The following is a 13,043-nucleotide window of genomic DNA, read 5'->3' on the forward strand; positions in this document are numbered from 1 at the left end:
CAGCCAATAACTCAGGGAGGAAAAAGAGGAGAAGGAGAGAAGTTATTACTGTTATTGGGAGATAAAAAGAAGACAAAAAATACATTATTAATTTAAGAATCAAACAACAATGGAATACAGTGATTACTCTGCACAGAAAAAAAAAAAAAAAATTACAAACTCAAACCTAGAGAAGAAACTGGAAAATTGAATTATTTAAGAGTGGAATTCTGTAGCTATAAAGCAATAAGTTCATCGCTCTAGTGCTATCACATAAAGAAACTATGATCATAGCTAGAACATAACAGCAATTACTATTCTAGACGAAATCAAGCTTTTCCCATTTCTTCATGTTATTATCATGGTGACATGGTTAGGTTAGGAACTGAAATAAACTAAGAAAAGAGAAAACACAGTGAGTAATAAAATTATTAGAAAAAAAGTTTCCTCTCCCCTTCTCTTCCCCATTCCCAAACTTAGAGAAAATTGCACACTGGTAAACCCTTAGCAGCATTGTCCAAGGAAATCTTTTTCCATCTCAAAAACCCCACAACGGACAATCTTTTTGCCTAAGTGTCCAAGATCATAAGAAGCATCAGTCATGAATTTCTGTAATAGGTATCTGTCAAGGTTAAAACTCCATGGATTAACAAAACTCAACACTTCAAGCATAAAAAAACACTCCAAGATCTTGTTTCCTCATTTGCTCATTACACAAGGATTTTCTCCAGTTTAGCCAATCCTTCAGAATGAAATTCTGAAATGTATGCAAGAAAAGTTTCAGGCCAATTTGACAGTAACAAACTTAACCAGCCATGGAAAACAAAATTTAAAAAAAAAAAAAAAAAAAAAAAAAGAATTGTTACATACTTAACTTTACGTAATGACACAAAAATGGTATGAAATAATTATATGCTACATAGTCAAAAACAATTGTAACTATTAAACTCAAACTGGTTTAGCTTAAGATATTAAGTATAGACATTGATGTAATCACTTCATTTACTTTGATTCTCATAGTTACAAACAAATTTGATTTTATTATGTATCAAAAATAAATAAAACTGCAGATGGCACTCAAGTGAAAAGTTGCAGATGAATTTGGGAAGTACTTGCCACAAGGCAGAACCTCCAAGATGTTTCTTGGACTAGCTGAACAGCAACTCTCAAGCCTGTCAATGATTATGCATGTATTACACAGATGTATATGTATATTACATCTGAGTTAAAAAACACAACCCTGAGTAAGCTTTTAAAACCAAGAATCACAACTGTGCTCATTATACATTCTGTTTTCAACAAAGAGCAGCTTGATGGATCGTATCTTTTCCATAAGGATCCTCTCAGCGTTCCTTAGCAGTTCATCGCTTCAACACAAAATATGTCTCATTCAGAAATCACTACCCTGCACAGTCAGAACCAGACCCTTTGAAATCACCCACCTTCTTCTCTTCAGTCCTTCACTGACATTTTTTTCCCCCTCGCACTTTCCTCCAAACAACAGTGAAATGGAAACCTCAGCACTTGCAAATACTTTCAACTATAAACTAGAAAGTGTTCTAAGAAATTGAAAAACGTAATGCTTCATTAGTGTTACCATTCCAGAAAGTAATCTAGAATTCAACATCTCTGCATTGTATTTAACAATGTCTTGGGTACAGGATCACAGTTTAACAAATAAAACCACCAAAAAAAAAAGTATGTATTTGGAACATCCTAGTAAACTTAAATGTCCTGATGCCTTTTAAAGTCTCCCCCACTCCCACTGTACAATGTCTCTAACAGTAATCATAGTAATGTCAACCAAAAGAAAGAAGTATAAATGTACTTCCATCATAAATGGTAATTTCTATTTCTACCGTTCTATCAAGCAATACTACATAACAAGATGATCTAGCTGTTGAATGTTGTATTTTCCTCATTCGGTATACTGTCATCAATATCAGAGCTAAATAAGTGATTTTATATCTTCATAAAATGGGAAAATAATGTTATTAATGCGCTTGGTAAGGGTCCTGGATAGCATGCACTTGTAGCCTGTGTTTTAATGGTATATTCCGATTCATATCTAAATAAGTATTTATATATTGAGATAACAACATACTGTATTTTACAACAGTAAAAGAACATAACAAAGTGAAACTTCAGCAGATTGAAAAAAAAAAAACCAAAATGTTAACATGAGTCTCTACAACTACTTAACAGAAGAGATTTAGTGATAAGTACACACAGTGTTATCTAGCAGTAATAGCTGCAATGTAAAAATGTCAAACTTTTCCAGGTAACACACAGAGATGCGCCCAAGATAACCTCACTAACTCCAAACTTTGATAAGATAAGCTTTCAGCAAGCAGCACTGCTGCAACACAGCAGATGTTAGAAACAGTCCCTGCAGTCAGAAAGCACTGGACAAGAGAGCTCTTGCACTCTTTGCTCCTAGAGAAGATTTGCTACTTCATGATTTGTAACAGGCCAGAGCAATTTGACATACAATGTCACAACAATGCAGTGGGTTTTCTTTCTTCACCTAATGAAATTAATTTTTTTTTTTTTTTTTTTTTTTTTCTCAGATACAAGCTGCGAATACTGTTTCTCACTCACATTTCCCCAGGAAAATGCTGGGGCCATGCCAAAGACACAGCTGCCACGCCACTGAGAGTATCTTGAAGCTGTCTGAACACACACAGCTTTTTCTCCTCTGGCTTTCCTCAACAGCTCTTTTTCAGACATGACAAAGAAGCTCCTAGCCATTCCTGGAGCACTACGAGACAAACAACAGGAAAGAAAAAGCCAGTCTTAACCACGGTCCCCAGAGAGCGCTCTCTGAGAAAGAAGAATTTTCAGCAGTCTGTTCTCTTAACTCAGAGTAAGGTCTTTGCTTGCTACCAGTTAATGCCATCACTCCCATTTCTAATACCTATGCTACACTTCTCAAAGTGAAGGGCTCAAAATGACGCCAATGCAAGAATGCCCATCATGCTTCAATCACTTACCAGCATTACAAAAATTATTTAAACCAGTAACTTTCTTCTTCCTTAAATGTGCAAAGCAGTGCAGAGGTTGTACATCACTCCTACATCTGTCCAGTCTTCCTAAATCCTGACACCTCACTACTATGCGTTACATGAAACCTGTTTAGAAGCACTCATATACCATTCATCCCCCAGACAGCCTTTCCTTCTTTCTGTCAGGTGTATTAGAATTATTGTTACTGGAATCAAATATCCTCCTTTTGCTCAGAAGGAGAAAATGTACTGCTCCTGGAAATACAAGCAATACGCACAGCTTGGAGAATCAGTCTTAAATTTATTTTAATTATATTATCATGACTGTCACATAATAAGCAATGTATAAAAAATTAACCAACATATAGAATGTTTAAAATCCAACATTTCTAAGTGTAATTCTATTTAAGTTAAGCTTCAGGACAGTTTCATACTTCTACATACTCCTACATATATTATTTACATTAAGCTGTATTTTATCCAGCAGTAATACTTACGTAAAATACACACACATAAAGACCTGCTGAATGTCACTATGAATGACTGTATTGGGTCTGGCTGAGGCGGAGTTAATTTTCCCCTGTAGCAGCCCTCACAATGCTGTGCTTTGTATCAGTAGCTAGAAAGGTGTTGACAACACCAGAGTTTTGGCTATTGCTGAGCAGTTGCTCCCACAGCATCAGTGCTGTCTCCCCAACATTCCCCCCTCCCCACCAGTAGGCTGGGGGGTGGGCAAGATCTTAGGAAGGGACATAGCCAGGACAGCTGACCCAAACTGACCGAAGGGTCCATACCATATGACGTCTGCTCAGCAATAAAAGCTAGGAGAACAGAGGAGGAAGAGGCGGCATTCGTTAATTACAATGTCTTCCAGAGCAACCACTATGCTTACAGAAGCCCTACTTCCTGGAAAGCAGATGGACATTGCCTGCTGATGGGAAGCGGAGAACAATCTTCTGTTCTCCTTCACTTCTGCACACGGCCTTCACTTTTGCTTTATTAAACTGTCTTTATCTTGACCCATGAGTTTGTGGGATTTTTTCCATCTTTCTTACTCTCTCCCCACCAATCCTGCTGAGGAGGGGAGCGCTAGAATGGCTTGGTGGGCACCTGGTGTTCAGCCAAGTTCAACCCACCACAATGACAACTGCACCTCACTCCAAAATCGCCAGCTAGACTCCCACCAGCTCGTTGTTCAGGGTTTCAGGGTCTGAGGAGTGTGAGCATACAGAGACTGAAGAGAGAAAAAAACCCATCTGTCTCAAGAGTCATGACTTGAGAAAGCAAAATCCTTGCAAAGGGCTTTCTCCTGAGACCTGGTTCATCAATATCCAGCATCTACTCCAAATGCCTCAGCAGGCTTTCTCACTAATAACTTAAGTCTCCAGGAACATACAAGTTTAAAACACACCTACTTTTACTTTTGCTCAAATCCTAAGAGATACTGGCCATCAAGAAAACGTAGACTTCCTAAACACACTGCTACTTTTGTTAACAAACTCTTCCATTGGGAAGTTCAGTTGGGTTTGTTGGAAAAGCAAATCATAATCAAGCATGTTGCTATTCCATCCTGCCCAAGTCCTTCTCTCAAATCCCTACCAAAATCACCTTTTTACATGCTCCACTTACCTCTTCCCTCCCACAAATTTTGCTTCTGAGTGTAGTGTAAATCAACCTAAAGTGGTAAATCACAATCGTGTAACAAGCTCTACCCATTCACCTTGTTTAGGTGATGATATCCACTAGTCTACCAACAGACAAATTGATAGAAAATATTACAAAACTCAGAAGACATTGCCATCTCAGAGATAATGTGCACTGTTCAATATGAGGTCAGCCAAAGACCACGGGGACAAAAAGAGGCAGAAAGAAGGAAACTAGTACATCATTGAGTCAAAGACATTAAGTGACACTTGTCCCAATAATGTATCGGTGTATCAAAAAGATGGCAAAGCCTATGAGTTATAAAGCTAAGTAAATGATTTCTGGAACAAGACTCAATACATCTGAAGTCTCCAAGGACTCCAAAAAAGAGACTAGTTACGGAAAGCCTACGCACTCCTACAGAACTCATTGATTGGAGAAAATCAACAAGAAACATGCTTTACCAGGAAAATTAAGGCCACTGAAAAGGTGGGCGTTAAAAAAAAAGGTCTGTAACAATTTAAAGGACTTTCAGCTTTAGGTGTGTTACAAGCAGACTAAGCTTTTTTTCTTTCCTTTTTTTTTTTTTTTTCTTTTTTTCTTTTGTTGACCAAAGAGTTCACAGAAGCAACATCTTCACTCTAAGTTGCAACAATTCTATAAATCAAGTACATCTTACACTAGTGCTTCAGCTTCCTAGCAGATTATTCAGAGAAACCAGCAGGTGAAGTCTGTGTCCCCAAAGATGATGCATAAATCGATTTAAGATCTGACATAACAAGTCCAGAGATGGAAAGTCTCTCCCAGCAACTAATGAAAATCTGGAGGCTGAATTGCAGTCAGGCAGTGAAAAAATCACAGGTGAGACTGAGCGCATAGGGGACCATCACACTTGCTTTGTCTTTTCTCTCTGTCCTGTTTCCAACAGTCCTGTCTGTTTCTCTCCAAATTCCCACTCCCTCTTTCCCCACGTCCAATCAAGAGGAGAAAATACTTTCTCCAGCAGAACCACAGTGTGACAACACTTACCTACAACATAAAAGTAAGAGCATAAATGGTGGTTTTACTTATGCAGTCTGGGTTTATCTATCACAGTTCCTTTATTTGAAGGGTAGCCAGAAGCAGATGATTCAGGCAAAGAATGTAAAACACACCAAGTATCTAGAAGGTTCTGAAATAATTCCTAGCTTTCACCCATTTTAGAGCTGGTAGTCCAACTCCACTGCAAAGTTCAGTATTCAGTGCATCTGTCCCTACCTGACTTTGCCTAATTACGATTTTAACACCCTTATATTTTTCTGCTCCACCATCATGTAGCAATTAAGATCCACAATTTAATTACACATTGCTTGAAAAGCTACTTTAGTTTTCATCAGGTAGCAGCTATAATTTACTGGGTGGCCTAATTCTTGTCTTAAGAAAAATAGCTATTCTTGCTTTCTATTCATCATTTCTGTATGAACTACGGATTTTATAGACCTCTATCACCTCTCCCCTTATTGTTCCGTTTTCCAGACTAAAGATCTTCATCTTTCCAGCACAGAAGATCTTCCACACCCCTCATCCACTTTTTCACTGTCTATGAAAGCTTTGCTGTGCGGGGGTGATTACATTAATGCACACTGTTAATGATTTGGACATACCATTGGCATACATAATGGCCTAACAATTATTTTATTCTTTTTGAACAATTCCCACTAGCTTTCTGACCACTGCCATTCTCTGAATAAGTAACATTAGTGAATTTTGAGGTCGTCACTGTGTGGATTGGTTTGCACTATTTTTCCCTGCATAAGCATCATTTGCCATTCATCAAAACTGAACTACATTTGTATGTGAAATCACTGGGCAATGGTACCATAAGATTTTCCTGCAAATACACAGTCAGTTTAGATTTTATCAATCCCCATATATCAACAAACTGCTATGGTGCCACAACACTATCAGTCCTTAAGACCATTTTTTAATATGGTAAAGCCCTAGACCCCAGCAGAAATCTACTGGTAAAGTTTTTTCCATCTTGAAGGAATCATTTATTTATCTGGTTTCTCATTTTTTTATCCAACTGTACTAATCCACAGGATAGCCTTTTATCCCTGGCAAATAAGGATTTGATTGATGCCTGTGGTCAAATATTTTACCGATTTTCAAACCAGTCTGCCACTAGCTTTGGTAAGTGCTCTTTAATTCTAATTGCGACATTCAGTGAGCGATAATTCTGCAGGATTCGGTGAGAGTTACACGTTCATCTTACGTATTGCCTGCATATTACATAAACCTAAATTCTCCCTTAAGTTTTCTCTTCTACAAATCAAGGGGCTTCAAACATGTTAGTCCCCTACCATCTTCCCTCTCCTTATTTTAGCTATCCTTCTTCGTACCTTTTTAACTACTAATTATAGCCCTGAATCAATTTCTTGTAAAAGATGGAATGATTCCATCTGGTACGAGTCATTTGTTACCACCTAGCATCATCTTTCAAAAAAAAAAAAAAAAAAAAAAAAAAAAATTTATCTGTATTAGTTTCTTGGGCTCGTTTCCCTTAACAGAAGGTAAAATGCTGGACCTTTTCTGCTCCAGTGAAAATGACATCAAGAATTCAGGTTCTAGCTACCCGTTATTCATGATCCAGCAAGAATGCAAACTGATCAGACCAGCCAGTAAGGGGCACACCTGAACAAAAAATAAATGCAACAATGTGGCATTTTGTTTTGTACTGGAACTTTGAGATTTCACAGCACCAACCAGACTTCACAAAACACATACAAAGGAGTATCACAAAACACAAAAGGAGTATCAAGAACCTGAAAACAGATGCATCTCTCCTCTGAATCACTGTGTTATCCCTGTCCCTAAGGAACATCTTGTATCCAGCCTGGGCTTGCTCTGTAGGCAGGGACCAGTTTCAGCCAAGCTTTTCAAAGACATTTCAGTGGAAGGGCAAAATAACACGCAGGAAAAGCAGATCATCTTGCAGGATCCTGGAACTGACTACTTTGCCAAATTCCTGCTGCGCTCTTGGAAAGAGGTGTTAGAATCACCCCTGTGAGCACTTCCCCATGTTTCCAGGCACGCACCTGCTTTTGCTTTAGAGCTTGAATCACATCACATGACCAGCCATTCAAAGAATGAGTTTCAACAGACCAATCTTAAATCCAAAGTTATCTAGTATGCGGCACATAACTTGCTGAAATACCTAAAATTCAGTTTAAAATAGTTTGGTATACATCAACTACATAGTTTTCACTTACAAAGTATATTAATCCAAAATTACATCGATCCAGTTACACTTCTCACGGATTACTAAACTCTATTCTTTTGTTTCCAAACAACCAGTACAATTCCAATTCCTCTTCACCTCTGAAAATATCTTTTCATAGATGAAACGTTGTTTACCTAATCTTCAAAATATGCAAAGTTTTACAAGTCTATAAATTTTTGTCGCAGACTTACTAGTTTTTATGGCATCACATACTACAATGAAAAAAATCTTTACTACTTGACAAGGGACTCACGTGTACATTTAGTTGTACTAAAAAATTCTTTAGTCACCCAGTTTGAATGCCTTGCTTTCCCACATTCAGAGATCAATCAGTCACCAGACCCAAAATCTGTGGGACCACAGGCTAAACCATCTGTAGAACAGGGCATATTGTTCATTTTTGACAATGTATCAGCATTGCCATGGAATAAATTCCCAAGTTCTGCAAAGATCTAGGACACCGAAGAGGTCCTGGCTTGTCATATTCTCTTGTGAAATGCCATCTGGGAGACTTCAAAAAAAAAAAAAAAGAAAAAAAAAACACAACAACAACAAAATCTGTTCTAAGCCAGTAAGAAGTGTTATGCGATTCATTCTTTACACAGGAGAGTGTATTACGCAGTCCTTCTGGACTTCACTTCTAGCAAGAAAGCTAGATTCAATAACTCACGTTCCATGAAGGTCTATATTTTAACGGGAAGACTGGAAAATTGGTTCCAAAATTTATGAATGTAACTATAACAATACAAAAGGTAACTCTCTCCGCCCCTTAGACTTCTTTCTCATAAGTGTCTGGTAATTAAATACAACGATAACACAGAACTTCTGTTCCAAGACAGGATATCTTTTTCACTGCAACGTAACACAAACACACCTTATCTCATCCCTGAAGTCAGAGCTAATATCTCATTCTAAGGCACAGTGTAGTGCATAATGAAAAGAACTAGCCTCAAAAAATGCATACTTTTAAAGACAGCTGCAAGGACATATCTTCTGAAAAAACTACAATTCTGCACACAAACTATAGAGGTCTTTCACCCATTTTCACAAAACACCACCATCAAAAGAAAAAAAAAAAAAAAAAAAGAAAAGATTGTCAGCTTTAGCTACAACTGTTACATTTACTAGGTAGGGCTACTTCATGTTTCAAAAGCTGATAAAAATGTAACTGATATATTGAAACAAGCTTAAAAGGTAAACATTACAAATATCCAGGCAATTTTACAACGAATGACTCCCTTACAATACCTAATTGGAAAAATATGTATATATACGTATGACTGCTATACTATACTAACTACACCGTGTTACTGCTTCACTTGGTATTCAGAATCATTAAAAAAAACAACTGCAAAAATTCACATAAACAAATGTCTATATTAACTGTTCTTACCTTCACGGATTTAAGAAAGTTACAGTAAAATCCGATCAGCACAGGCAGTATCTTACAAGTTAGCAGATTTGCAACTATGGAAGAACAACAGTTTCTTACTTGGTTTGAAACACCAAGCAGTGCTTCTTCAGTATAAGTGGGGACAGACTTTAATGTATAAACTCAGCTCCATTTTTGTACTAGAAAACTTACCATTTTGACATGAGGTGGCAGCAACAGTGGCAACTAATTTGGTACAGAACACGATTTAACCACCAAGCATAGTCAGAAATATACTACATTAAATACCACTGAAGGCTTACTCACATGTGTGTTAAGTAACCTTAAGATCTACTAATAATATGAGAAAAGTCACAAGCATAAGAACAACAGCAAAACAGTTAAAAGCATGGCTGCCTAGGTTGTTATTTTTTTTTCCAACGTGCACGCACACATAGCTAAATGAGATTTTAGAAGCATTATTTCTTTTTCCACTCCACCTCACATTTCTCAAAAGTATATGCCTTCATTTTCCCCTTTTTCGTACTACCCTTTCAAATGCAACCAGGTCAAGGCATAATTCCAGTGGACCTGATAGTCAGCCCATTACTTGCTCAACCATCTTTCAGCCTCTGTCTTTGGCTCACACCCTGCAGTACTGCAAAAATAACAAGTGTTTATAGCCATTCAAGAGCATACGCCCCCAAGGAGAGAAACAAACACCGCAGAATAACAGATCATTTCTGAGGCGCCTCATATTTGTACTGCCAAAACCTGAAAGCCATTTACCAATGGCAACCATTCAACTGACAAAGTAGTAAAACAACTAAGAATTGTAAACTGTGTGATAAAATTTTGAATATGCAATAGAAAACAAACAAACAAAAAAAAAGAAAACCAAGAAAATAAAAATCACTTCTATGAATACCTTTCTCCTTTTTGAAGGGGAGAAAGTATGGAAGAGAAGGTGAGGGTGAGTTTCCAGTTACAGTCAAAACTTCCCTCTAAATAAGCAAACATTATGAAAATTAGCATAAAGAGTTATGATGCTTTCAATTCACTGACAGGCAGGAATCGCAGGATTGCGTGCTCTAGAATCGCTTAGGACAGTATTTTTGAAACATATGATACTTATCCAAGAAGCAAACCTAAAGGCACTAACTTTCTCAATTTGTTTAGTATTATCACAAAGTAATGCTGGAAAAGGTAGGTAAATGCTGTACCTCTGTACATTATCAAACATAGTATAACCAGCTAGTCAGAAGAGGTCATTATCCCTCTGCATTTAGCATTGGTGCGGCCTCACCTTGTGTTCTGTGTGCACAATTTAAGGATGTGAAGGTCCTTGAATGCTTCCAGAGAAGGGCAATAGAGCTAGTAAAGGAATGTCCTATGAGGAGTGGGTAAGGACTTTGGGCTTGTCTAGTTAGGAGAAAAGGAGGCTGAGGGGCCACTTCATTACTCTCTACAGCTTCCTGAGGAGGGGAAGTGGAGAGGGAGGTGCTGAGCTCTTCTCCCTGGGATCCAGTGACAGGACATGTGGGAATGGTTCAAAGCTGCTCCAGGGGAGGTTTAGACTCATCACCAGGAAGCATTTCTTTACCGAGAAGGTGGTCAAACACTGGAAGAGGCTTCCTAGAGAGGTGGTTGACGTCCCAAGTCTGTCAGTGTTTAAGAGCAACTTGGACAACATGCTTTAATCACCCTGAATTGGTCAGATAGTTGGACTAGATTATCGTCGTAGGTCCCTTCTGACTGAAATATTCTATTCTAAACCATATGACATTTGCTTTAAGCTTTTACAATTTAGGCATACATGAAATCACAGTCCAGGAGAACCATTAAGTTAAACAGCAGAACAGAAATATCCCCAAAATGCCACTGGAAATAACAATGCTTCTTGTAATTTTAGCAATTTTTCACAATTACAACCAAAGTAAGTCACATCGTGTTTTGAGAGGTAGTAATTGAGCTTTTGTTTTGGTGAAAGACTTGTAAGTAGTTAAGGAAAAAGCATGAAGTGTTGACTAATAAGCGAATTACTTTGATCAATTTTAAAAAAAAAAAAAAAAAAAAAACTTCCAGTCAACAATGCCAAAACACCTCTAGGCTAGCAAATGAGAAGCAGAGTTTGCAATAAAAGCACAAGTCATTGAAACACATTGTTCCAAAACAGATCCGGCGTGCCCAACGGTTAGGAATGGCTCGAAAACACCAATACCTGGGTTCAAGCCTCACGTGTGTATTTACCCTACTTTAACTCCACTTTTTCCACCTTAGCTTCCTTGCTGAAAGGGAGCGTGGTGCAATTAAAAACAATTCAGCTATCGGCAAGCGCCAGGCCTCCTGGCACTCGCTACCAGCCGACACCCAGCCGAGGCAGGCCTCGGGGAAAGGCAGGCAGGAGAGGGAGAAGGCAGGCAGGAGAGGGAGAAGGCAGGCAGGAGAGGGAGAAGGCAGGCAGGAGAGGGAGAAGGCAGGCAGGAGAGGGAGAAGGCAGGCAGGAGAGGGAGAAGGCAGGCAGGAGAGGGAGAAGGCAGGCAGGCCGCAGCGCGGCCCCCGCCGCCCCTCAGGCCCCTGTGGAGGCTCACGGCGCCGGGGCAGGGGTGCCGGGGAACGTCCCTTCCCCCAGGGCCACCACAGTGTGGGGGGGACAAGCTGCTCCTCGCTCCACAGACAGGCCCCAAGCCCATCGCAGGGGGCTGCACCCCCTTCCCGCGGCCACTGCCACTGGCTCCGGGCCGGTGCTCGGACTGAGGTCTCCCCTCACCGTTGCGCGCTTCAAAAACAGAAGAACACCCCAAGCCCCACGGAGTTACTTGCCCCCAGCCCCGGCCCGCTCCCCCAGGGGGTGGCGACCGGGCTCCGGCGAGGCCCGGCCCCAGCGGCAGAAAAGGCCGTGGTACAGCCGAGGTCGCCCCCCACTTACCAGCCCGACTCGGAGAGCGCCGCCCTCGTCCTGTCGGCCATGGCGCCTCCTGCCGCCGCTCACTCACGGAACTTAGGGGCGCCGGGGCCGGGCCGGCGCGGGGGCCGCCGGGCGCTGCGGGGGAGCCCCGGCGCTGGAAGCAAAGATGCCGGGCCCGCTCGTTCCCTCCGCCCTCTCCGGGGTGCTCGGCCCGGCCAGCTGTCCGGTGCGGGAGCGGAGCAGAGGGAAGGAAGGGGAGGAGGCGGCGCAGGCAGAGACGAACAAAGCCCGCGACCGGCTGCTACGGGGATGAAGGAGGAGGAGGAGGAGAAGGCGGCGGGAGAGGGCGTCCCGCTGCCTGCCTTGAAGCCGCTGCCGCCATGGCGGAGAAGGGAAGGAGTGAGGGCAGAGGAGGAGGTGCCGTGGGGCTGGGAGGCGGTGGAGCGCGGGGCTTGCCTGCTCCCTGCTTGCGGCCTCCGGGATCCTTCAGGCGCGGCCCGGCCCGGCCCGGCCTCGCTGCGCAGGCCCTCACTCACTCGCCCAGCCCTCTCCTGGGCCTCCGCCGCCTCGGCGGTGGCCGGCGGCCTGTCTCCTTGTAGTAGCGGGAGGAGTTTATTTTAAACGCATTTCATCTATAAATTATCGCTGATAACGTTGCGTAGGAAAAGAGTCTCCTCCATGCCCTCAAAGTGGGTGTTGTGAATGAGAAGGGATGGGTTTTTAGCCCTTAGATTGTCAAGACGTTCCTGTGTTTCTTTAATGTGTTTTGGTTTTTTTTTTTAATGCTTTGGGCTACAATGCAGCCCTAGAATCAATAAGCATGCGGGTTTGTGATCTGCCTTTCTAGTAGGAATTATACTTTAAAAGAATGGC

The 13,043-nt window shown here is 41.0% G+C and overlaps 1 protein-coding gene across 1 annotated transcript in view; it reads right to left on the reverse strand.

The window, feature by feature from the left end:
* TDRD3 (tudor domain containing 3) overlaps positions 1 to 12,712 on the reverse strand; it is a 116,829-nt gene extending 104,117 nt beyond the window's left edge. The window contains exon 1 of the mRNA XM_074160280.1: positions 12,192 to 12,712. Within this exon, the coding sequence (XP_074016381.1) occupies positions 12,192 to 12,232 (41 nt within the window). The 5' untranslated portion in view covers positions 12,233 to 12,712. The remainder of the gene's footprint in view (positions 1 to 12,191) is intronic.
* Between the last annotated feature and the right edge of the window lie 331 nt (positions 12,713 to 13,043).

This window comes from Numenius arquata, chromosome 1 (assembly GCF_964106895.1).
Source record: "Numenius arquata chromosome 1, bNumArq3.hap1.1, whole genome shotgun sequence".
Classification (NCBI taxonomy): Eukaryota; Metazoa; Chordata; class Aves; order Charadriiformes; family Scolopacidae; genus Numenius; species Numenius arquata.